Raw genomic sequence first — 26,583 nt, 5'->3', positions numbered from 1 at the left:
TTTTGGTTGAGGGCTGCCCCAGCCCAAATCTCTTCTCCTACTTCAGAGGATAGGTTCACAAAAACCACAGGTGAACCACTAAGTCCTCACCGGCATGAAGTAGGTTTGTATGGACGTGGCTTTGTAAGTGTGCGTGTTCACCCACATGCGTGCGTTTTTCTATACAGCAACCATTTATCAGGAGGGGGGTGATGAATGTCCTCCAGCTCAAAGAGGAAAATAGGAACAGAGACCCTATCCAACTCTTTCACTCAATACAAAGACGTATACAATACATCCCTCTGTGCGCTCAGGACACAGCTCCGGCCTACAGTACCTTACCTAAGAAAAAAAAACACACACTATAAAAGAAAAAAAGGGAAGAGGTCTGTTTTCATTTAGAGCACTCCCCAATGTGACAGCCACAATGAAAAGAGTATAGCTTTAGAATGCTGTAGCCTATAGGTAACAGCCAGACTGGCAGTGATCCTGGTGACGGTTGTCTCGTTACTTGTCTTCATTTCTTAGTTTGATTTGTGGTGTCAAGCTGTCACAGCATAGACTGGCATCACCACACTCGCTGCCTGTCTTTGCTTTCCTTCCTTCTACCCTGCCTGTCGTACTCCTCTCCTCCTGGTTAGTTTCTATATACATGTATTTATATAATTTTATTCCACGTTTTCATCATGTTTTTTTGACTGGTCGCCAACTCCCACCCCCTCCGCTCCCTAGTCCTCATTCTCTCTTCATTTCTCTCTCCGTGTTCCTGTGTTCTCCTTTTCCTCTCTGGCAGAGGAAGTTGGACCAGTCTGGTCCTAATGAACTCCTGCAGGCTTCCAAAACCCCCACTCTGATTTTCTTAAGTGACTCTGGCAGGGTCTTAAAGGAACCCCCTTGGTCGCTCCAAGACACATTCAATAAAAACGTCAGATGAAAAGATTGGAAACTCCTTTCTACTCATTCTTTGATTCAGTTCAGCATCAGCATCGCATCAATGTAGCCCAAATATCACTCAGTCAAAAAGCAGAATGAGCATATTGGTCTGCAGTTTTTCACATGACACATTTAATTCTACTCTGTGATCGTTCAGTTAAACATACAAGGATCAAAGGGTGAACTTCAGGACAAGTATCATTTTTATTTTCTGCACTCGGAGATGAGAAATTGAAATGCACAAGCAATCTGCCATGTGATCCTTTTTTCAACTGTCCATTTGGTTTCAATTGTTTGTGATCTACTGATCGTTATTGTATATTCTTAAGTACAAACAGAAGGGGAGAAATGCAACCTGTAAATTTTACATGGAATATTTATTTTTGATATACTTTGTTTATTCCTATGTGGAGGATTATCATAAACCTCTGATTTGGAAGCAGGGTCTGTCTGAGAATCTTTGCCATTCTGGAGCATTTGAGAACTATAATTAACATAGTAAGAGGCCATTCTTCTCACCTAACAAAATAAACAATCTCAGTTAATGCTCACAGTAACTCTATTACGTCACAATATGACTCACTCATTGTTTAAAATGTTGTGGGCATTAAAAAGTTTGTACCTGTAGCTTCTGCTGTGCCACACCAGCTTCTAATTATTTAGCAGCGGCTCTGGATCAACAACAATCAGCTGCTTTATTTCCACAACAAATTGCTTCCCCACATCGACAGTTATTCTATGTCTGGAATACTCTCTGAAACAAGTACAAGGGCTGCTCATGATTAATCGGTTCAGAAAAACGACCCCCTCTTATTATTCCTGGCAGAGTGTAAACAACCACTGCTTTGACAAGCCTCCCATTTTGCCCCGCACACTCAAGGGTATCGGCACAGTTCAACCGCTGTCAGAAAGGAGTGTTTGTTGCTGCACAATAGTGGAATGAGAACGGGAGGCAGACAGAGAGAGAGCATGAGTAGCAGAACGACAGAAAGACAGACAGCTGGCCGCCCTGTTAAGTCGCTCTCTTGTTTCAGCCGTCTTATCAATCACTGTTTTGTTCTTTTTGTGGCGTTCTACTTGGTCCACTTGGACACAGGGAAACTCTAGCTGAGCATGCTGAGCTGTGGGTAAAGGTCCTGGGAGTGAGGGCCGATGTTCAGCTTAGCCACCAGTCAACCTGACCTGTCTGGCGGTCTGACTGGCAGGCTGGGTGCAGGGCATATTACCTTTTGAAGAGAGATACTATCAGACACAGCCACAAGTTGTAATAGGTGCTTTCTAGATGCTTAGAAAGAAAATGTGTAGGTAGACCCACTCTTAACTCACACAACAAAACACCCTGAGGTCCAAATCTATCATCAACAATCATCACCAGAAGTCTTTTTTTTTTTAGGGTTCTCACTCAGAAACACTATAGAGTTTTATACGTCACTCATAAACAATCAAATTTATATCTTCCCTCTCAATCACGCATATGCACAAAATCACACACACAGTCACTGGTGCTGTCATACATGCCAGATGATAAATGACTAAATGTTGGTGTATGTTTTCAACTGCCCCACATACAAAACCTGCGCGATCCTAATTTGATACTTATTCCATGAAATAGTCATGTTGGGGGAAAATGGATGTGAATAGAGACAGACAGTCCCATACATCATTCTAATTATTCTTTAATAAACCTCTTATAAGCCAGAGAGGCTCACAGGTCACTACTGCCACCTAGGGTTCACAAGCAGAACAACACCCCCTTTACAAATAAGAACAATATCCATGTACATGTATATAAGAATGAATCCCACTAAGTGCCAAAGATTAATCAAAGGCAAAATGAAAGAAGTGAGAGAGACTGTGAAGGACAACAAGTATTTCAAACTGTATGTACTCTGTTCTTTTATTTTTAACCCTAGTATGAGCAGATGAAAATTATTTAGAAAGCACGGGTAGATTCCTCACCCTGAACACACAATAACATTCAACTCAGCTGTTGCAGGGGTTAAGAAATACTTTTCAAATTTCCTGAGGAAATATGTGAAAGGCAGGATAACCTCTAAATCCTTCATCAGAAACTCTCAGGGAAACAGCTCCGCTTCTTTATGCTTTTGTAAAAAGATACAAGAACAGAACATTTTCATTGTATTCTCCTCAGATGAAATAGAATTTCAGAAAAAAAAACTCTTTATTCTACCCAAGAAATTAACAGCATTTTTGGAACTTGTAAATGCAGTGTGTGTCTGTGTGTGATTGTGTGTGTAGCTGGGTCTGTGTGAGATGAGGGAGAGTGATGTTTGTTTCTATGTGTATGTGTCATGGCATCCGTTTACAGTTGCCAGCACCGATTACTTCCCACAAACACACCCCCCACCACAAACACACGCATACACTTCCACTCAAAAGCAAAGGAAGTCTGGATTATGTTGGCTCTGAGGGATGGACAGGCAAACCAAACTCATCTTGAAACAATTGTGGACAGAACACAGAAATTTGCAGGAAGGGGTGAAGGGAGGGGTGAGGAATCACTGCCCATGGGGGGGTAGTCCAGCTGCAGCCTGTTGGTCTGCTGTAATACCCATTCACACACCAACACAAACAAAACCATGTCACAGTTGACCTAACCGTGCCTGCCTCATTAGTTGCCAATCACACTGCACAGCCGTCCTAAACGGGGGCAGGACGGGAAGAAAGAGCCAAAAGAGATGGATGACGAGATGGTAGTTAGGCTGTTGCCATCAATAATCAAGCTGCCAAAGCTCTAGTGTGTGATGGTATCTCAATACAAAACAATGACACGTAAAAAAACACCATGAATGTTAGGAAACAAGGTTCCCATTTTCTTTAGTCCGTTGCTTCCTGAATCGGTTTGTTTATGTGTTAGGCAGAATTCCTCTCTGACTGGATAAAAAGGCAGGCTGTGTGCCTGGAGTTTGATGGTAGGCAGATCAGAAAGGGCAACCACACACATGGACTACAGAGGGCTATTCGCTAAGGGACGAAGAGCAGACATCCAGCAGACACACACACGGGAAGTACACACATTTAGACAAAAAAACACAGAGCAGTCTGTGTTTATTGTGCAGACAAACACAAGTACAGCGCCAAATACCACACATACTGACACAGCACAAATCAAATTTAGATTCACATATGCTAACTCACATTCATTTATACACACTCACACACTTGCATGCTGACTGAAGCCCTAACAAGTGGGCCAACCAGCCTTTAAGCTGCAACAGCGTTACAGGGACCAGTCAGGTTTCTAATTATTCATGCTCACTACAAACGCTTCTTCTTATTTAGAGTTGACCAACTGGAGATTTTTTTATGCTGCTGGGGAAACAACTTTAAAAAATGTGAGCCAGGGCCTGTAATGAGGCTGGGCCTCAGTCTGCTATTCCTAGTGTGGGGGTCCACTGATCCCATCAGGACCTAATGAGAACAATAACTCGTGCTCTTTGTTGGATTCTGTTTCTAATATAAGGGCTGAAAATTTAAAGCAATAGTGTTGTGTGTGCTCATCTTCCTTTCATCGTCCTTTCCTGTCACCCACCAAACCTGTAATAATAGCTATATATTTTTTTCCTCACTAAATTTGTCAGTGTTTGTTATGCTGGCTTACAGCACGTGGGCCCTGGATAAGAGGGAGGGAAGCAGAGAGGGAGGTGACGATACTGTCTCACTGCTATATTTCTACATCAAGTAAATACACTCCTTTTGACTCATGCTGGATTTGGAGATGCATGCTGTTCTCTTGACCCATGAACCCCAATTTCAAGACACCATGCCACGCTTACTTTAATTTATGAGTAAACCTGTGTCATGCAGCTCCTGTTAAACCATATATATTAATTATGGTTTCTTTGGCTTTCTGCCTTCAAATGAAAAAGAAAACACTCACACCTCAAAGCAAAGACCTATGTCCTGACAGTAAAAACTACAGTATAAGCAGACTGCGTGTGTGTATATGTGTGTGTGCACTGGAATGTGTGCATCTATGAAGTGAAGATCAGGGCTCGATGAAACGCCTTCCCTATACAAGACACAGATGCCGTCTCGGCTGGTTTAATGAAAGTGAACGTCTCGGGTTACGCCATTTGAACAAGTCTGTGTGTGTGTGCAAGCCTATGTAGTGCTGATGTTTTGAATGTCAATAGGAGGTAAAACTTGTGTTGAAAAACGCTGCTGAATTAAGATAAGGATCACACAAAAGCCTATCTCTCTCTTTCTACCTTCTCTTCTCCCCTCTCTATACACGCTTTGAGCACAATGCCTCTGTTTGATGCCTGGCCTTGGTTTGAGACTCATCGCTCTTGCCTTCTCCGTTTTCACCCCTGTGACAACCTATTTAGCAGGTGTGTGATAGTGTGTGTGGTTGTTTCTCTTGAGTATCTGCATTCATTATCAGTATATGTGCAATGGGCTTTCTTTGTGGTTGTGCACTTCTAAAGAGCTGGTGTATTGTATCTTATGCAGAGTTTTTTTGCAGTGGCCAATGTGTCCTCAGATCTCAGGAGTTTGGAGTTGCACTGTTTAGAATACTGTAAAAAAAAGTGGCAATTTTCATAATTGGAGGATGTGAATAGCATTCATGTTTCTTTCCCTCCTTGTGCTCCTACGTAGACTTAGAAAACAGCTGACAAAAGTACACATGCAAAGGACAAGACTAATATTGCCTGACAGTTTCCTATATATGATACCACCTAGCTTTCAGGTATCCAACCGACTTTGAGTCTACACAGGTTGAACTTTCATTTCCTGACTGCAAGTTTGCGTGTCCAACAACCAATTTTGACGTTTTAAAGAGTAAGAGGGGACACTGTCGGAACAGCAGTCTGGGTAAAGCCCCAGTGAGGCGTTGCACGTGTAATTCACAGTGACACCAATAAGGAAACCTGAGTGGGCTCCATATTTTTAAAACAAACCTGTACGTCCTAGATCATGTTACAATTCCTGACACAAATTTTTACTGTTTTGGGGAGACTCAAGGGTAAGGGAAAAAAAGAAAATAATAAAATGGTGAAATGGGGTGAAATAGATTCAGTTTACCACAAAATGTTGCAAAGCGATCTGCTGAAAAATGTAATTTAGACCCCAGGGCTTGCCATAGGGTACCGTTTGTGGCAGCCAGCCTATGGGCCCGCCTGCGTGTTGCGTCCCTGCTGAAGGCGAATTAACATCAACAGGCTAAAAAGTGCTAATAAAGTTATTTCCAGACTTGACAGCATGCACAGTGAGGGTTTGAGAAGGGGTCTCTATGCTTGCAACTATCCCCTAACTAATTAGTTGAATTTTGGGAATAAATGATTGTTGCTGTAAATGTTGCGTGAAAGAGAAGCAGGGTTATGTGTGTGTGTGTGTGTGTGTGTGTGTGTGTGTGTGTGTGTGCGTGTGTGGGATGTTAATTGATGGGAGTTATAGAGAGCTGCTTGTAGCACAGGGGGGATCATTACTGCTCGAGTGGAACAACTGCATTCACGGCTGTTTGCTATGTCTCATGCACATATACACACACACACACAGAGAAAAGCTCGCATACTGTCACAGTGCACCATCCTCATGCTATCTGTCTTGTACATCCTTTTGTCTTATACTACAACTGTTCAGCCACGGAAAAAGGCATCAGGTATGATAATATAACCACCCTAAATCCATGATGAGTGAAAACACCAAGCCACTATCAAATACCACTTTTTCTGACTCCAAATCCAAGACTTTGAGAAATCGAAAAAATTTTATTTTGGGTTGGCATGATGGAGGAAAAACAAACAATTATCCCTGAGGCACTTCCCATCCTTGAGTCAATTACTGGAGTTGGAGGGGGTGCAGCCACTTTGGGTTAAAGGATTTAGGTCACACTTTAACTGACTGGCTGACATCAGAATGGTAAGACAGAAATCCTGGAATGGATTCTGAATCCATACCGCCAAGTGACTGACACTTAAAAAGACTGACACAGAGAGCATGAGGATGGGTATCTCGTGAATCAGCCTGCCATCCTGACCTATATTTTCACATCTCTGTGCTTGTGTGTGATTTTGGTTCGTCTTATTTGCTTCTGTATAAGCATACAGTTCTGCATATGTATGCATGGGCATATTTGTATGCACACATGCATGTAATTGTGTGTGAATGGCTGCGGTAGTGTGCATTTCTTTCATTTTACACTGGTCTCTCCTTGTGTTCAGAGAATCATAAACACATACTTGTGACTGTGTGAGTGTTTGTGTGTGGGAAGAAGAGTGTGTAAGCAAAATCAGTGTGCGTTTATGCTTTCTGTCAGTGTGCGCTAACGTCACCCTCAGTTTTGAAGTCGCTGTCACTTCAGTAGTAGCAGAGACAGGTGAGACTCCACAGAATATTATAATTCACAGTAGGACTCCCACACTGACTTCATTATTTGTCAGAATGTTTTTAAAGTTTCAGGACATTTTTATTAGGACAATTAATTTAGAATGTAAAACATCAATTTACCAAATGAAACTGTTACTTTAAATTAGGCTGTAAATGTATTTCAAGGTTATTTTTGTCAGCAATGGAAAAATACAAATTGCAAATGAAAATGTAACACACGTACAGTAACACAGTTCTACATACTCTACACGCTTAAACACACATATCAAGTTGTACCTCCAAGAGCCAAGGTTTGAGTTTACGGTCCAGGATGATGTCGAAGCCCAGGACCTCAAAGCAGACACTGTCGCTCCCTGGTGGCTGGCCTGGGCGACACATGCGGTAGGCGTGCAGCACGTGAGGCTCAGCCACTATTAACGTTTTCACCACCAGCTCCTGGCAGGACATAAAGGGAGAGAAATGCAAACAGCTGAGCTGACAAAGAAAAAACAATCTTTTTTATTTATTTGTTCTTAGACAACAGAGGCTGCCGTTTTTAGAGATGCCAATTAAATGTCTTCTTGAGCTCCAATTGGTACAATTTAGAGTATTTAATAAAAAGGAAAAAAAAACTAACTCCCTATACAAACATGGTCCACAAAGGTAGAGATACAATTTATAGATCGTAAATTCGCTTGCATCTTAAGAGACTCTGTCATTTTAAAAGCTGTGGAAAAACACAACTGGCACAGAGCCTTTCACTAGAGTTGGTGGTGATCCATCTGTGTTGCTGGTGGCACCCAACCTGCATGCATGTGTGTGTTTGCTTGTATGTCTGCTGGCTGCTACCTGCCTGCCCACTCCCGCTGTGCGACTGGGGTAAACATGCTCACTCAGATACACAAGCACACACACAAACTGTTCACAAAGCTTCCCCTTACCAGTCAACCCCCACACAGTGCTGCTGGCCTACAGTCTGCCCACTGCAGTCTGACTGCTGGGTGCAGGATAGGGGTATGGTGGTCTGGCCCTGGCCTGATAAGGCTGTACCCCCTTCTCTCTTTTCTATCGTCTGTCACTTGAGCACCTCCATCCATATGTCAGCCCCGTCCACCCATCTGACCCGCGGGCTGCCCAGCACTAACACCTGGTCCCACCACCCCTGTTTGTGCCCCAAGTCGTCACAGCACTGGCTATTGTGCGTGTGTCCCTCCTCATATCATCTCCCTTCTTATCCAGAGCCCCCAGCACTGGCCACTGCCTTACACCTTATGTGTGTGCATGTGTGCCTGTGTATTGTTAGCTTTGAAAATGGTTTTATAAGTCCTTTTAAATGTTTTGTGTTTTGAATGGTTTTGTCTTTATCTACATAAATATAAATATCAGCTCATTTTTGGCATGCATTTAAATATAAATCTAATAAAATATTTTTTAGATTCAGTATGTAGTCTGTGTGTAACTGAAAAACAATATTAAACCACATTTTTGTTAATATGACATAAAGCCAGTTTATTTTTATTAGAATTTAGCAAAATCTTTATTTTGTGATTTTTTTATAGGGTGTATGTGTTCATTGTATTCATTATACTTTTTTTGTTTAAAAATAAATTACACCTACATAATAAAAAAAAGCTGCAGCTATACTGTTGAAGGATCAACCCATCAATAATATCCCAGCATGAAAGTAAACCTACTGTTTCACATTGAAAAATATACACAATATTCTTAACCCCCACAGTCAATTTCTTTCTCTAACTCTCTGATTATGACTGTTGGTGGAAAGATACAGGGCGGCCTCCTAGGTCTGTACAGGAACAAAACATAAGCGTAGGCATTAAAAGAGAAGGAGAGAGGACAGTGAGCAGATGCAGATGGACAGCACTAAGACCGAAGTGCTGCAACTTCCGATGAAAGCAAAAAGAAAAAAATGGTGAGAAAGCAAGAGAAAAAGTGGATGGACTGACTGAGTCAGAGGGTGAGAATAAATATTGTTATGCACCCTCACAAAATGCAGCACAGGAGCAGACTATACAAGCTGAACTCGGGCTGAGAACAAATGTTACCTAGGTTTCAACCCAACAGCTAAGACAATGGCAACACAAACATAAAGACAAGCAAAAGCACAACACTCTAACTCTGGAGAGAGTCAAGAATTGATAAGGTACAGGATGTGGAAGAGTTTTCCAAACAGACAATGATGAAAGAAAATGAATGAGGCTGAGGTGTTTGGATGAGCTGTAAGTAGTGCCAGATAGGGAGGGCTCAGCCTCCAGGAATGATGTTTTCACTGAGCTCTTCCTGAAGTTAAACAAGCCAGTTGAATCATTGTCATAACAAATCACAGCAAATCTTAGCTGGTCCACTGGTGTACTGCGTGATGGTTAGAAGGAACAGCATGTGTATATATATATGAGTGTACAGTTGGAGGTTCAGTTTTACAGATGTATTTGTGTGCTGTTTACTTTTGTGGAGTGTTTTGTTATCATACTGCACATCTTTGCTTTTGTGAAAGTACACATACAACACAGTATGTGTGCCGGTAACTATATCTGTGTTTGTGTCTATTTGAGTAAACAGCCCACGTACAGAGACGTCTCCCCAGAACTTGGCCACGTCGTAGTCATTGGTGCGGAGGAACTCGGTGAACCAGCTGATGGACCTCTTGCTGCCTTTGTCCACCGTCTCGTCTCGCTCAAAGTTCTCATTATGTTTGTTGACTGAGTAGTTGGTCAGATGCATGTAGAGCTGGCTCTGTGGAGACAAAAAGCAATTTGGTACAACTTGATAAGTAAAAAGCCTAATCCTTAATTTATATTGGAGAAATATAGCGTATCTAATGACATTTTGAAAGTAGCCTTTTTACAACCCCAGACAACAATAAAATGTAAAAGAAAATAAAAAATGATGGTGAGAGCAAATCATTTTGTCACCAGATGGTACATTTGTTTTTTAGCTGCATGAAAATTATCCTCTTCTTATTTCCCCCGCATACCTTTATTTACAGTGCTGATGAAAAAATTAAGCTAATTTTCACCTCCTCCTGCTTGCACTGCATTTATACTCAGTAATTGCCCAGTACAAGCACAATATAATATCAACCTAATAGCAAATTATAACACTGTAAGAAGAGGGCATCACAGTAAATATAATAAAATTAGGGCTGCCACTTATGAGTCTTTTATTTATTATGTTTTGCAGTTAACTTTCTTATTTAATTGATATGGTATAAAATTAGTAACAAAATCCCACAGAACAAGCTGGCATTGTCAAGTGTGTTATTTTGTGCATCAAAATTTTGTGCAAAAAATTGTGCATCTTTTTTTGTCAATCAGATAATAAATTAGATTGTGTGTTAAGTTAAGTGCCCTTATGCTACAGGGTACATCCACACATTGCAAACCACTTAAACAGGATTTAAGGAAAAAGATTATTCATCACAAACTAGTCCCTTGACAAACAAATAAAGATACTGGAAGGCATGTAATGGTAGAAGAAGAAAAAAAGAATAGCTCACTGTGATCTGGGAATTATCTGAGCTGTATACTAAAAATGTTTCTTGGGTGATGTTCTTAGTGAAACGAGTGATAATTAGTCAACAGCCTCACAACTACAGCGTTCAGTGATAGGAAGACAGATCTGCAGTTATCAATAGTACCAACAGTCCATCACTAGTTAGAGTCATTGAATGGTTGAAGATACTGTGTAACCCTTGTTGTATCCCAGTCTTCCCATCTCTCAACACTTGAAGACAATACATCCTTGTCCTTAGCCTACAAGGTAATAACACTGTGACCACAGGCCACTCCAGCTCCTGATGGCTGTCTGCGAGCCACTCTCTGTGGGATTGAACATCCATCTCCATGGCATGACTCACTCCATCATGTGTCACAGACTGGGTAAGACAATACACGCTTGTGTCACAGGAGGGGTTCTGCCTGCCTATGTGTGTGTGTTCATAATTTAGATAAGCATCATGGTTGATAGGAAGCTGTGTGTGCGTGCACATCCCATCATCGCCAACAGACTGTGCTTCAGCAGGTGCAGAACCTCAAGGCAAATATGAGCGGCTTGATATTACAGGAGACATCTGGCGTGTGGACATTTATGCTCAGCTGTGCGCATACTGTATGCATGTGTATGCGAGCAATATCAGCCTTTTAGTCGTCTGTATTTGCACACTGTTATCTGTGTATGTGAGTACCTTTATGTTTGTGATCATGTGAAGATAACACTGCACGTTTCTCAAACTCTGTTTTCCTGTTTGTGTGTCTAATTTGATTATGTTAAATTGCAGTCCATGTTATTGGTTCATGAGACAAACTGGCTAATGCATTATTCTGTGAACATACTTGTGCTATCTGTCAGCAGTAGATTTCAGACACACCTGATTGCCCACATGGTACCATTTGGCATATATTTGTGCATGTCTATCACACTGATCAAACTGGACTTGTGCACAGATGGTACACAGATACAGATACGTGTACTGTTATACTATTACAACCATGTGTGTTTAAAAAAAAAAAAAAAACTATTGTCTGTGACTCACCAGGTTGGCCTCAGTGGGCGCGTGGTATTTCTCTGTACCCATGCGAACCAGACCGTCGTTGTAGAGGAAGATGCGAAGCGGGTCACATGAAGTGACGAGGATGTAGATGCGCAGATCGAACTTGTAGCCCTCCATCAGGAAAGGTTTGTCCAGGTACTCCTGAACAATAAAGTGCTCCTGGGCCGGCAGCTTCTCACAGTTACGGATAAGTGAGATCCTGGATCGACAGAAACTTTATTAATCCTCGGGGGTGGAAATGATGGTGTCGTCAGCAGCATAATAAAATATGGCATAGTAAAGACTAAAAAGATAATTAAAAAAATGATAGATGGGAACATAGCAGAGACCATGATCATGACTGATGACTTTGGCACAGTCGTATATACTGTACACATTGATGTAAAGAAAATGAGGCAAACAAGATACAGATTTTATAATACAATATTTCATTTCAAAGTCATCTGGGAAAGTTGGGGACATATTTCTGTTGCATCACATTTGCCTGCTCAGTTAATACTTTCAATCTTTATATCCCCAGATTAACTTTGCCCTACTGTTTTAAATGAATGGGTAATAACTATAATCTACATCCGCAGGTGGTGGGATTTAAGATATATCCATAATGTGCATGGAATGAATCTTACAGTTATATTAAAATTTAGCCTTACTGTTCACGACTATCAGAGACATGGTGGAAAAAAAATGTAAATGAGTAAACTTATGAGCATCTGGAAAACATTGTGATATTCTTAGGCCAAATTTCACTCAGTCTGAACGGAACAGTGCATCAAATGCTATAGTAAAGTCTTTCAGCTCTGCAAGGTTAACAAGAGCAGACACCACACTCCACCTCCACCCTAATTCATTTGCTTTAGTCTCATGTCACTGGCACTCAGGTCTTATAAAAGGCAGACCAGCTGGGCTGAAGAATGAGTTGTGTTAGTTTGTGTACACCCCTGTGGCAGCACAAGGGTAAGGAGCAGTATTTTCAAAACTGTGTGTGTGTGTGTGTGGTTTGCAAGGAGGGTGAGGGGTCATTTTTAAACAATATTCCATTCCCAAATCACAATCACTCATAGTTAAAATGGAATAATTGGTTACAGGGACAGCATGGAAGGTTCTATTATACACACAGACTCACAAATAGTTGACCCAGACTTGATCATTTAAAAAATTCTAGTTGGAGATATTGAGCAGCAAAACCATTATTGTAGCTTCTGTAATCATACCCAGAACAGACAGTATCCTGGGAACAGTGCAGTCTATGTTATTGTAATTTGGGGTATGATTAACTTGCTCTAATGAAGCAAAAACACTGGAAAGTTGTTGACAAGCTTCAAAGGAAGTTTTAATAATCATAAATCCAGGAGGAAAAGTGTGAAGTTAGATTAAATCTAGTACTTATGATTAAAGAAGGTCTCAGTACAGCATTGCTCCACTTGTAGTTCTGATAAAGCAACCTAGATCTACCTTTGTGTAAGGCCGTTGCTAATTTGGGTTTATCAGTCAGCGCTTGCTCCCGCCACATTAGACAAGCACTTCATTGGCCCGCTTATCACAGCACATGAACTCCAAAGAGCAGGGAGAAGTTATATGGAGCCTGACCGACGATGTGATGGCCCGCCTAACAGGCAGACAGCAAGCTGAATGATGAGGACAGGGTTAACAGTGTTAGTTAGTAGTGGAAGTAGCTGAGGAGAAGACGACATGATTGATGAGCCGGGGTGTCAGATAATCACGGCCCACTCTCCCCTGCCTATTTAATTTGGCACTGGAGGGGATCCAGCCTTTTTAAGCTCTGCACGCGCTTTTATTTTGTTTCCCTTATAACAAGCTGGGCTTCAGACACAAACAATAACTTCATTTAGTTGGTCGACGGAAAAATAAATTACAGGGGGTAGATATAACTTAATTTCCTGCCGCGTCACACCATGCAAAAAAAAAAAGAAAAATCTAATCTTGTGAGCCGCCTGCCGTTGAGTGGCCGAGCTAAACTCATCATCTTTCATATTCCTAATGTATTGCAATAATTCAGCCTTTGCTGCCTTTTATTCTTTAATAAATAAGGGCTTAGTGCAGCATGGAGTTATAAGTAATGCTCACATTATACCAGAAAGGACAAATTCAAAGAGAATTAGAGGGAGAGGTGAAGCACAGCTGAGCTATTTGTACTTCAATATCCCCACCTATTGGTGCCAGGGATGAAAGCACTCCAAATTATTTCCTCTTGCCTGCACTTCAGGGATCAGATTTTCAAAGAATAAGAAGTCAAAAAGAATAGTTAATAAATCTTTTGCAATCTGAGCAATTTTAACATATTCTGAAGTGCTCAAGAGAGCTCTGTGCAATGTGCAAAGCAAAAACAACTTCTCTAAAGAGGGACCTATTTATTAGCCAAAAAAACATAATATTCATGTTTTTGCCTGTCTAGTTTATATTTCTATCCTACAAAGATTATTCTTAGCAAAACTAGCCACTCTTCGGTGAAGCTACTTCACTTCACACTTTCACTTGTGTCAAAGACCTCAACACAGGTCAAATCAGGGGTAAACACATCAGACTCAGTCACAGAGATCCTCAAAGAGAAGTCGCTGACCACTCTGTGATGGAGGTGTTGTAGTGGGTCTGCACAATGATCTCCACTCAGTAGCACCTGGATTGCCTTTACAAACCATGGGGTTTTCTTACTATAGATGACCTCATCAAACTCATCTGGCTCCTTTATCAATTAAAGCCTCACTGCCACCGACGAGGCTTGACAACGTGAGAGGGAGAAGTCAATTTACTTGTGTTATGTTGTTTTTGCTAAAATGTAACCGTTTCAATTACAACAAGGTGAGTTGATTGCAGAGATTTAGAGCACACAGGCTCTACAGAATAAATGAAAAAAGGCCAAAGCTGGATTTGGCCTCTACAGCGGGAGTCAAAATGATTTGCCCCCGATGAAAATGTCACTCTTTTTTAAATATTTACCACGTTCTGTTTAATAGGACAAATACATTTTTAACACATTTCCAACATATTATTTTACCTTGTACACAGAAACAAAATAATTTCCCAAAGCTTAAAAATACCAGGGTAGAAACTAAGAGTCCCCCGGGCACTAACTGTCAGTTGTATTTCCTTTTTCTTTGATAACAGCCCGGAGTTACTTGGTGTAGTTTTAAACAAGTTTGAGGCACGCCCCCTGAGGAATCCTAGGCTATTCTTATTTGGCAAATCTCTCAAGCTCCTCCAGATTTGATGGTCGTCTGGCATGAAACCTGGTCTTCAGTACATGCCACAGATTTTCAATCGGATTTAAGTCATGGCTTTATGCAGGCCAGTCAATAATGTTTACTTTGCTCTCCTGGAGGCAGTCATCCATTCTGAGAGACACATGCTTTGAGTCACTGTCATGCTGGAACAGAAAACAACCACCAAGACCTGGTTTTGCTGCTGAGTGCCTATTTTTCAAGATATTCAGTCTTTCTTTTTTTATGATTCCTTCGACTCTGACAAGATTGCCAGTCCCACACGCACTTAAGTATTCCCACAGCATTGTACTACTGCTACTGTGTTTGATTGTGGTTCAGTGGGCTATACGCCTCTCCTTTCTTTATCCAAATGAAGCCAACATCTCTGTGACTAAACAGCTCTAGCAATACATTCCTGTGCAGGACTCAAGTGACTGTCTTCTCTGAAGCTTCAATTACAGACTTGGCCAAATCATTCACCAGTGTCTCGGCTGTTTTTCTAAGGTCTTCATATTATTTATTATGTTCATCATTATTATTATAAAATCGCTTCCTGCCTCTGCTAGTCTCATCTGCACTGTTTGACTCTCCTTGGCCCCCTTTCTTAATACCTCTCATGCCAGTTCTTGAAACTTAGCTTTGATAAAGTTGTACATCCTTTTCCAGCTTTGTAGGCATTAACAATTATTTTTCTCATGTCTAAATGTATTTCTTTCACTTCTGTCATGAATGGACATGAATTCACAAATATGCAAATTTTTATTGGTAGTTTTTGTTAAAAAATCTGTGGAAATCTAAGTAATAAATGCTTTTTACTATAGTAAAAATGCTTTGCTAAAATGTACTTGTTCAATTAAAAAACACTTGATATATTTGAAAAGGAATATCATTTTCTTAGGAGGGCTAATAATTTTGTCTCATACTGTCAATGATTTCAGCTCCCAGGTAGTCAAACTTTACAGTGGATATGTGGCATCACAACCACAGATAGACTGTGTGCCCATGAGACTGCAAGTATGAAATATGTATTCAGGTATTGCAGCTGGCTCATCTTTTGATAAAGAGATGCTACTGAGAGGGAGAGAGCCCCCTGCAGCAGCCATCTTTGTCCATTTTCCAGTCTGACTGGTCGCTGCTGATGGTGCATCATAAAGGAATCCAATAATCACATGCAGAGACCTTCAGGGAAAGGAACTACAGTAACTGCCAGAGAACATGTCTGTATGTGTGTATGGCCTCCAATGGCAGTGACAACCTCAGATTTATGAACAGTGTGACCATTGAGGACAATGAAGCCCCTAATGAGATTCACCACACCCTCTCTGCCCTCCCAGCCATAATGCTATTTCCATAGACACCCATGTCAGGGTCACAGACCTCTTACTGCCCTGTTTTGTCCGCTATTCACTCTCATACTAATTTCATACTCCTAACTTACCCACTCACTTATGTGTTCTACCAGTTACTCTCATTCTTTCCCTAGCTGCCTCAGTCATTATTACAGTCACTGTATAGATCACATTGGAACACTGGTTAGTCTCTGACCTACCCGTGACCCATGGCTCCATTGGCAGGTTTCACAATAAAGGTCTTCTGCTTGCGTTTCCTGCGTAGCTCTTTGACATAGTTCTGGAACTGAGTGTATTCAGCAGGGAAGATCCAAGTTTTGGGTATGAAGCTGTACTCTTGAGGCTGGCACTTGATCATTCTGGAAAAACAAACAAAGCAAGTGTGTGGAAGGTGTCACTGTAAGGTGACTGTGCTGTTCAACAAAAGCAAGTTTTTATAATAATCTAGGGTTTTGTATATTCATATTATAGTAGATATGGATGTTACAGCAGCTCTACAACTACTTGTGGCTCTTAAATTCAAAAATGCTTCCATAACTCTATAAATAAATCAACCAGCCAATCTCTTTATCTATTAAGCAATTTTCTCACAGGTTAATGTAGTTCAAAGTGCTACACAAATGACTGATAAACAATAACGAGTAAATTGTGGACAATAATAGGGTAAAATAAAATTTCATTTTAATTAAACAAGATAAAAAGCAGAGAAGATACAGTCAAATTTGACTAAAGCTACTCTGAACAATGGTAAACAATAGAGAAAAAAATAAATAAAAATTCAACAAAAATAGATATAATTCATTTTTTTCAACCACTACAATACTGAAGCCAGAGGACCTTGAGAAGCCACCCAGGTTTCGCTGTGATCAAGTTTGCTGGTACAAGAATGCTTTAATCACAAGTAAAGAAAGCAAACTTACAGTAAAGACTTAAAACCAGGCAAGAGACAGAAAACTTACTTGGACATGTTTCTTGCTAGGCAGTCTTTCCGGCAGATTTCGCCCATGCCAGGGAAATGGTTAATTCTCTGCAGAGGGACAGACAGACATAATAATGTTGTTAGGGCCATTACGCCACTCAATTCCACCCCCCTTCATAAAAATGAGCACATTAAAGGCAGCAACCTGAAGTGAGCTTACAATGTCCTGACATTTATGCCCAATTACGGACTCAAAACAAAAAGGTGACGCTGAGACCTTTCTCAACCCTTATTTAGTTTACCATGTTTTTTTAATACTTTAAAGGTTGGGGAGGGAATAGGCGAGAGGGAAAAAAAAGCAATCAATCTCAACTCAGAGGGGCTAAGGTAATTGGTTCTGCATCGCAAGCTCCTGCAGTGACAGTTGAATGAATTGCTTTGAATGTGCAGAAAGGGGGGTGGGGGCAAAGAAAAAACTCTGGCTTTTCTGTATTCTTTGACCAAATGAGCCTGAACAGGGGCGTTAATTAGGCTCGTATGAACTGAAACTTGACAGCAAACTCTCACAGTACATCACTAAAGGGGAGAAAAAGAAAAAATTAAAAGAGAAAGAAGGAGAGAGAGAGAGAAGAGGGAGAACACAGGAACACAGAGGGTAAAAGGAATGCGTGATTATTATCCAAACGAGACAGACGTAATTAGGGATTCGGAAGAGATTGCACAATTATGCCAATGCCGCAAGATGACATGGCTTGTGAGGGGAAATCAAAACCAATTGTTGAGGGACTTCTACTTTTCTTCTGAGAAATGATCTCATAAAACTCTATAGCAGCATGAAAAACAGCAACATTAGCCACATTACTACATGTTAAGCTGTTACAGTATTTGTAATTCTCTATCTACTTAGCTGAACTCTTGCTGCCCCTGTCCTAACAAGCCATACTTTTTCTGACTAGCCAGTGATTTAATCGATCATTAGTGCCTAGTTTAATCAAATAAGCCTGTTGGAAAGACGGATAGCTAACGTTTTGGGCTGAAGGGAAGCAGCCAAGTTCACTGCGAAGGACAGGGAGGTCAAACAGAGGTAAAATCTCTCTCAGACCACTACAAAGAAGACAGAGAAACCTGTGCTGTTAGGCTCATCTTATCAACATCAACAAGTGACATCTGAAACCTGGCCCACAACACCCCGCTGCTCACAACTTGTCAGTAGACCTGTCAGTCTTTCCATCTGTGTCTAAGCTTTGTTGTTCTCTCTCCCTGTGTCCACACTTCTCTCCTCTTTGCTCTTTCTCCTTTAACCTCCCAAAGAAAGCTAGAACTTCTCTGGGTTTTTATCCCCATGCATACAGTGTTTATTACAATCAAAATATATCTGTTGAAAGTAAATTGCATTTTGGTGGAAAATATTTTAAATCTTGCATCACAATGATTTAATGGTTTCTTCTATCTATAAAAGTATCAAAAACGTTTGTTGGAAACTCTTAGATTTGATTTCAAATTTGCTGGAAAACTCATCAACAACAGCACAGTGATGAAGTATCCGTCATGTTTGTTTTCAACATACTTTCAATACTATCTTCTAATACATGCACTGTTGGCACTGTTGCCTTATAAGGCAACTCCTCCAGACCACCTCTTTCTCAAGTGTTGCCTAAATTTCAAATGTTGGCTGTTGCTTACGAAGCTGCTTTTAAATGACACTGGGAAGGTTAAATGTTGCATGTTTTCCAAGCAATTGGACCTGACACCTTTATTCAGAGCACATGAGCTCACTTCTCTATAACCTCAAGGCAATATTGTCTAACCTAGCACGGTGTGCTGACTTGACATGGTTGCCATGCTGTATACCTGATAATTCCTGAGCTCAGCAATTTTCTCATGCTGCACAGCTGAGTCATTCCAGATGAGGTTGGCAGTCTCATCCTCATCACGGGTCTTGATGAAGTCCATCTCATTGATGACTATACGAACTGAAGAAAAAAAAAACACATCACATTACGATTCCATTAACTGAATGAGCTATGTAGTCTCTTAATTAAATATTACACACTGATTTAATCAATGTTATAAATGCCAAATAAGATTAAAATATGGACTCAAAATTCAAATAATTCTGCTTTACAGATCAATGTTTCACTCAAACGTTTTGCTCAGTTTACATTTTGTTTTTGATTGCATTAATGGTCCAGATTAGATCGTAGATCAAAAAGCTCACAGCTATGTTTACCATTCATGGCATGGTTGTAGAGCTGCCAGTCGTAATGCCTCTCTTCAAAAAGATAAATTAATTGTCTGTAATGCATTTAAATCCCACAGGAAACCTCGTACTATGAGCGAGAGGTGGCAAGTCCATTTGGACATTAATCCAACAACTCTTCATTATTCAGGGTGCAATGAAAAATTCATATGCCCTAACGAAATAAGGTATTAATTAATTTCTTGAAAGGCTTCACAGACCTGGACAAGGCTTGCCTAATGTTCCGTGATGGCTCTTGAATGGAGAAAAGATGTTTCCAATGTGACTTTATGCCTCTGTTAACATCAGTACAGGCTAACTGTGTTTTCCAAACTGGAATGGAGAGGGTTTACAGCACAGCAGGCCTGTGCTTACAGCTGCTAGAAGGGTGTTTTAAGTACAGCAAAGCTTTAATCTGCGTTTCTTACTTTTTTTAATAAATGAACATCATGCAATCCATTCCCAGTTGGTGTAAAGCAGATTTCCAACATCGTCCTCCCTTACCTTTAACCTATACCTGCAATACTATTAATAATGAAACAAAAAAACATGGGGTAAAGAACGTAACAGTACAAAAATGAGCTATCCATCTGGCCCTTAGTGTTAATTTTCCTTTAAAATAGCCCTGCACTATTCTCCGAATGGCCACTGTGAGGGTCTCGTCACAGCTAGATGACTGACTCACAGCTGGATTTCCATCTACCTACAGAATACCTGCAGCCTCCGACTTCTACTCGCCGCTGCTGACTCTTTAGTTTCATAGGTTGTAGTTCACCCCTGAGAGCTCACTGCCACACACTATATTGAACATGTACGGAGTGCTTACACTGCTCTTCTGGCCAATCTCAAAGACAAAAAAAAAACTTGCTGCCAAGTTAAATTACCTCAACAAAGATTTATATATGTACATAAGGCCAAGCTGTCTGTGTGTGTAAACTTTTCTTCTGGACTGCAACTCTTTTTAAGTTTAAGACATTAAATAACAACAGCGTCCTTCAAACAATCTGCAGCAGGAAATTAGGTTTTATTGTTGAAGCGACGTGATTGGATTTGTGGTGTTTTGTGGGAGTTATTAAGTCAGTTCACTGCACTGCAAGATGTTAATCTTACCTGCAGGAAAATGCACACAAACAAAAATATGTATTCAAGTTCTGACCCTTCCAGCTAAATTTAACATACTAATTATTACTTATTGTTAATGTTATGGTGCTTCCCACCTCTAAATGTGAGGAGTATCTTGTAAAAAAAGATGCTAGACATTTAATCACTTTACTATTACTTTTAATGGCTTTTTAGGACAAAAGTTACAATACCGATCTCGTATTTGGTGCCAGCGACGTTGGCGGTGATAGTGCCTTTCTTCTTTTTTTTATTGTGCACCTTCCTCTTCCCACTGCTCTGGTAGGAGCACACAGATGGCCCGTTCATGGGGGACGCTCCTTGATCCTCTGGGGGAGGAGACAACATACAACATAACTAGATACGGTCTCGTGCTTCAGACTGCGAGAGGAGAGCAAGAGTGTAATATATTTGCTTATTCCTTCAGGGGATTTAGTGGAGTTTGTTTATGAGGGGGTACAATGTAAATGGATTAGGCATCTAGCTTTGTGTAGCTCCATACATCATTTTACTTTAGATATGATGTGTGTGTGAGTGTGTACTTGTATTTGCCTCAGTGTATCCACAAAAACAAACTTACAGAATAGTCCTGGGAGAGTTGAACCTTTCTTACTTACCTCCATCATTGGGAGGGGAGGGCATTTCAGGGGCTGGAGAAGTAAGGGTGCAAGCCAAGCTTTCTGCCAGGCTTGGCGTGCAGGCCTCACAGGGTGCTCACAGCACCCTCCAAGGGCTCTCTCACACTTGCGCTAGTTACTCTTCCCTGTCTGGGGCTGTGTGGATAGTGTTGTTCAGAAGGACCCAATGGATCATCTGAGTATCTCCCTTGCACCTTTCAACAGTATAAACAGCACCAATGGAGTCTGCGTCTGCAGGGGAGTCAGAAGGTGTAGAAGCGGCGGAGAGGAGGGGGAGGGGGAGGACTCCTCAAGGGTCTACACAGCCCCAGCTTATTTACAGCCCCAGAGGGAAAGAGGGAGGGAGGGGGTGGACAGAAGGGGATAGAAGTGCCTGTAGACGAGAAGAAACAACATATTTTACAGGTGCAGAACTGTGGTTGTAGGCTGACTGCTCAAAGAGTGACTGCAGTATTCAGTGTGGATCAATGGGGATTTCTCACTGGACTAAACGCGCATGCTTTTTGATGCAAAGCAGCACCAACTGCAGCACACAGCCCTATCACAGGCCCTATCAGTGGGCCACGAAGGAGTTCAATGAGAGCTCCATACACTACAATACTACTAATGAAATAATTCTATGAAATCATTGTGAAATATCGATGTGGTTGTCAAGTACAATTTTCAGCATCTCACTGTGCCTAGTGCCAGCTGGGTTTAATTGTATGGCTGGGAGGTCACTTCATTCAAACAGATGGCATCTTTACACTGGTTTGTTAAAAAGATGCCCCTGGCTATGAACAGTGTGGGAAATTAACACCAGTCACCAGCCAAATTCTGTTATTATTTGGCTGTGGCCAGTGAGCGTATCTTTCTGAGGTAATCAACCATTGTGGAGATGTCCTGTCAACATTAAAATTATTGCTGGCTCGGGCAGCATTGCAGCACACAGATTAGCACTGTTCCCTTGCAGTGAGAGGTTTTGATTTCTAGCTACTTCTGTGGGGGTTTGAATACTTTCCAATGACCTGTCTCAGTTTTCTAGTTGCTTCCAGTTTTCAAAAAACAGCATTCATGTGGAGTGAAGACAAACAAAACAAATGCACAAATCTACAGATCTGTGTGTCCTGTACTGACCAAACAGGACATAAATAGAATGCATTTACACAGTACAAGTTTAAGACACCCTATCTTGAATATCAGTGCATGTAGCCCCTAAAATTTACTCACTACACAAGTCTGCAGGATAAATCTGAATGCCATGAGATGATGTGCAACAAACACTTCTATTTTCAATTATTTAAACAAAATAAAGAAAATATAACTCATTAGGTGGCGATGTCACAACCTTGTACGAAGCAGTGTCTCTTTCAAAAAAGGTCAGAAGCCAAAAGTTTGAAAAATATGCTTCCATGTTTTTATAGGATTGCATTTCAAGATGATCTTGAGGAAACTATAAATAAAACATAGCAATATCCAGAATGTAATCACTGACTTGTGCTCCTTTTGATTTCATAAAGAGATCAACAGTAGCCTCTAGTGGTGAGAACATGGCGAAAACCAATTTCTGTACTGTTCACACACATGTCTACACTCTTGAGGAGATACACACACAAGCAACACTATTGATTTTCTCAGTAGCGTCTGGACAAATTCCAATAAGTGAACAATCTGATCACATGGCCTGATCAGTCTGTAGTTTTCAGTGTCAGCTTCTTAGTCTGTCTGCAGTACGCACAAGACAGTAAGGGGGAGGGCAACAACAAAGAGTCAGAGCAGTAAAGTGAGGCAAGCTGTGCTGTTGACAATCTGCCCTCACCTCCCGGTGGTGCACTGGCTCTCTGTACAGGAAGCAGGAAACACTGTCTCTACTGGAGCACTGGACTCTGGTGCCATGTAAACTGTCAGAAAGTAGGCTGGATGTGACATGCACATATGATGCAACTAAGCACCTACAAAAAACAGACACCTATGATTAGAGCACACACTCATTCTCTGATCCAAGTAATTTTAAATATGTTTTTTGTGTTTTATAAACACTATATACCAATATCTTGATTGATTTCAGCTACAGCTCTGAATAAAGCATTAATTCACCCTGCTAAATATTAACAATTACTAATGGTGTAAACGTTGCTGTTTCAGATTCTCAGTTTCAAAAAGAAAAGTAGTTTTCATCATCTTGTGCCCCTGGGAATAAAATAGATTTCTATCTAGGCCTCTTTGCCTGGCTACTGTATATGGACACATCTAAGGAACTTTGGTTACTAACTGATGTCTCAGTGACATGTCTCAGTGGTAGTGGTAAGCCGCAGGATGGCCCAGCTATATTTGCACTCACTTTAAAGACATAAGATTCTCGTCCATACATGTCCTACCCAATCTATCTCTCAAATTAATTAAGACAGTATATAACTCACAACCTGACCATAAATGGTCACAATGGTTTGGTTTTGCAGATAGTTTACACAATGGCGTCATCAGAATAAGGCTCATTTTGTAATAATTACATGCTATTATATTGTTCTGAAGGCATTATAAAAAAAAAATAACTCTCACTCTGCAAAATATCAAGTACCAAATCTTAACCAAATCCTTCCTACTATGTGGATTTGTCTCCTGTTAATCTTGTAATGCAGTAATACTTGTTTCCCAGCAGAGTGAGCCAAAGGGCCTTCACAGAAGAATAGTGTGTGCAGGGCTGCTATTAATGCTTAGCTCATGCACCCCCCCACCCCACCCCAACCCCCGCCACACACCACACAGAAAGGCTTCATTGTCGAGAGTCAGCTCTTTGTGCTGCTCATCACCCTCTGTTTACACTGTCCCTTAATCCATAACAAATGCATGTCTGTTGCACATCAATGCATCTCTGTTTTATCATAAGTTGTTAATGTGTATGTACATAATGTGTGTGTACACATTACCAATACACACACACACACACACACACGGATTATTATTAAGTAATAAAGCTGTTCTAAGTCAAACAAATCATCTTTGCACAGATATTATCTCTTCTTTTAGATCACATCTTCTTAGATCAAAAGCAAATCTGTAAAGACAGAACAAAAATGTTTGCAAAAAGTGTGTCAAAGGAAGATCTGATCTTAAGCTGCAGATTCTGTTTATACATGACCGGCTATGTCACACCTATTACACAAGTCCCTTGAACAACCAGCAGTTTATCCCTGAGGGGGATGTTTTCTTTTTTCACTGCCTTACATGAAACAACATCTTGAAAGCAGTTGTCAAATGCGGAATCAATAGAAAGGCTTGGGGAAACACCACTTAAGATTGTATTATGCTGAAAGAGCAGGACTTGACAACACAGGGTTTTTTATCTATAGATACAGTATGTCCTGGTCTTGCCATTACAGCAGCGCTGGGACCTCAGGGCTTTTTCATTAGCTCAGAATAGTGACATATTGAACCAATGTAACATGTCTCTGTCATTGAAAAACAGAAAAAATGAGATCTTTAAGCACAATTTTGTCTTATTTGATTCTGTATGAAGTGTAAGAATGTGACCACTGCCACCACATTGTCTGCCCAAGGAAAATGAGCTGGGTTTGTGGACTACTCTCAGAGGAGAGTAGCTGGTTTAGAATTGCTGGTGGGTCTAAAATTAGCTCTAACCAATGACCCAACTCTGGCTTTATGCCTTCTTCTAGATATGAGCAGGAACAAGTGTGGGAGCTGTCAGCCCACAGGGTACTGAAATGCACCAACAAACAGCTGAATGTTAAACCTTATCAGATCTGATTTGCAGTGACGTAGACCAAATGGGTCTTCTGTATGTAACCCTCAACCTCCACCTTGAAATGCAATTTACTATACATAGAGAAAGGATTACAAACTATCTAAAATATTGAACAGTCCAGAATTATGCAAACTGTGTATGAATGGAGATGATTCTCTCTTCACGGGTCTATAATAATACATAGCTTGCTGGGAGCCAGGTGCATTACCAAGGAATCACTGCACTGTGTATCTTAAGTTCACCTAAAAGCAAAACCTGCTGGATGTTTGGGATTAATCTGCAGCTTGGCTCCGCAAACATTATCTCAAAGGTGAATTGAAATGTAGTTAAGGGAGTATTGAGATTTAGGGCTGCTTTGCAGGATAGTGGTCAAATATTGGGTAATGCAGGAATCCTAGTAAAACTACTCACAAAATGTAGATACTGTGGACACACCGGACATCCCTGGAATACAGTAGAGCACTTCTGTCACTCAAAAACGTGCTTGCACCAAAATAAAAGCTTATGCATATCATATCCATCTTAAGAGCCTTATCTCTGGGTTATAGCTGGGACGCAGGATGTCATCCAAAACTCATACGTTAAGCTGTTGATATTATTATGTAATCCATCTGCTCTGTTGGGAATTGACATCTCCAGGGTGCTGCGTTAACATGTGGTCTGTAAGTGGCACACTGTTCTGCTGGACCACAAACAAACCAGAACAAATCACACCTCCAAACATGTGTAATTAATCAAGCTAAAGCATTCTGCAAAGCTAGCCTGAGCTATGAGCTATGCTACAAGGAGGAGCGAGTGGACCTATGCCTGTCACAGCAAAGTAGTCAATATGGTATCTTCCAGATCACTGGAAGGATTGTAGGCCACGTATCTTGCCTGTATTTCAGGATTATCGCCAACTTGATTCCTTTAATCTTACTTGGATAACGGGATTTTCGAGGAAACTGGTGGTGCTCACGAATAAAATGTCACAGAGCCCAAGCAGGTGCATTATCACTGTGATATTAGATGCTAGCATGCACTTGCTAACGGCAGGTTGCTAGCCTCTTGCATAGGTCAGTTAAAAGAATCAAGAATGGAAACACTCTGGCAGTGTGGCCATCCAGTTAACTTTCAGCCACAAAGTAGCGTAAACGACACTGCACGGCGAATGAGGATGCTAATGTTTAATGTTGCTGCAAAAAATTAAACAGTCTATTCACAAATAAAATAAGGTACAATAATTTAAAGAAAGCCAAATGACCCCGTACTACTGTACAGTTAGCTTAGCAGCAGCACCACCTAGCAAGAATGCACAGGCGAAGTACCCCCTTAATGTTACCTTCTTTATTCCAGGCGCTGGCAGTGCAGCTCTTTTGCTGGTCTCATCCGGGCGACACCGTTCACAGAGACGCGGTGGTCTCTGTAGAGCAACCATCCACACCACAAACACTGTGTTTGTGGTGTGTTACGGCGTTACTACTGAAAACTGACGTTGGCTGAAAGACAAAAATAAATCTGTATATTGTAGTCCTCTTGTGTGCTATGAGTGCTGGAGCGAGTCCACG

At 41.0% G+C, this 26,583-nt stretch overlaps 1 protein-coding gene across 1 annotated transcript in view; it reads right to left on the bottom strand.

Moving 5' to 3' along the window:
• Positions 1 to 21,392, bottom strand: part of ttll7 (tubulin tyrosine ligase-like family, member 7) — a 60,688-nt gene extending 39,296 nt beyond the window's left edge. Inside the window, exons 1-8 of the mRNA XM_028403927.1 lie at positions 21,274 to 21,392; positions 20,851 to 20,985; positions 19,150 to 19,271; positions 17,339 to 17,406; positions 16,580 to 16,738; positions 11,795 to 12,011; positions 9,832 to 9,996; positions 7,543 to 7,701 (exon numbers count right to left, since the gene is read on the bottom strand). Of these exons, the coding sequence (XP_028259728.1) occupies positions 7,543 to 7,701; positions 9,832 to 9,996; positions 11,795 to 12,011; positions 16,580 to 16,738; positions 17,339 to 17,406; positions 19,150 to 19,271; positions 20,851 to 20,985; positions 21,274 to 21,298 (1,050 nt within the window). The 5' untranslated portion in view covers positions 21,299 to 21,392. The remainder of the gene's footprint in view (positions 1 to 7,542; positions 7,702 to 9,831; positions 9,997 to 11,794; positions 12,012 to 16,579; positions 16,739 to 17,338; positions 17,407 to 19,149; positions 19,272 to 20,850; positions 20,986 to 21,273) is intronic.
• Positions 21,393 to 26,583: the final 5,191 nt, after the last annotated feature.

Source organism: Parambassis ranga, chromosome 4 (assembly GCF_900634625.1).
Source record: "Parambassis ranga chromosome 4, fParRan2.1, whole genome shotgun sequence".
NCBI lineage: Eukaryota > Metazoa > Chordata > Actinopteri > Ambassidae > Parambassis > Parambassis ranga.
Note: the sequence above shows the minus strand (reverse complement) of the source record. Positions and strands in the feature narration are given on the sequence as shown.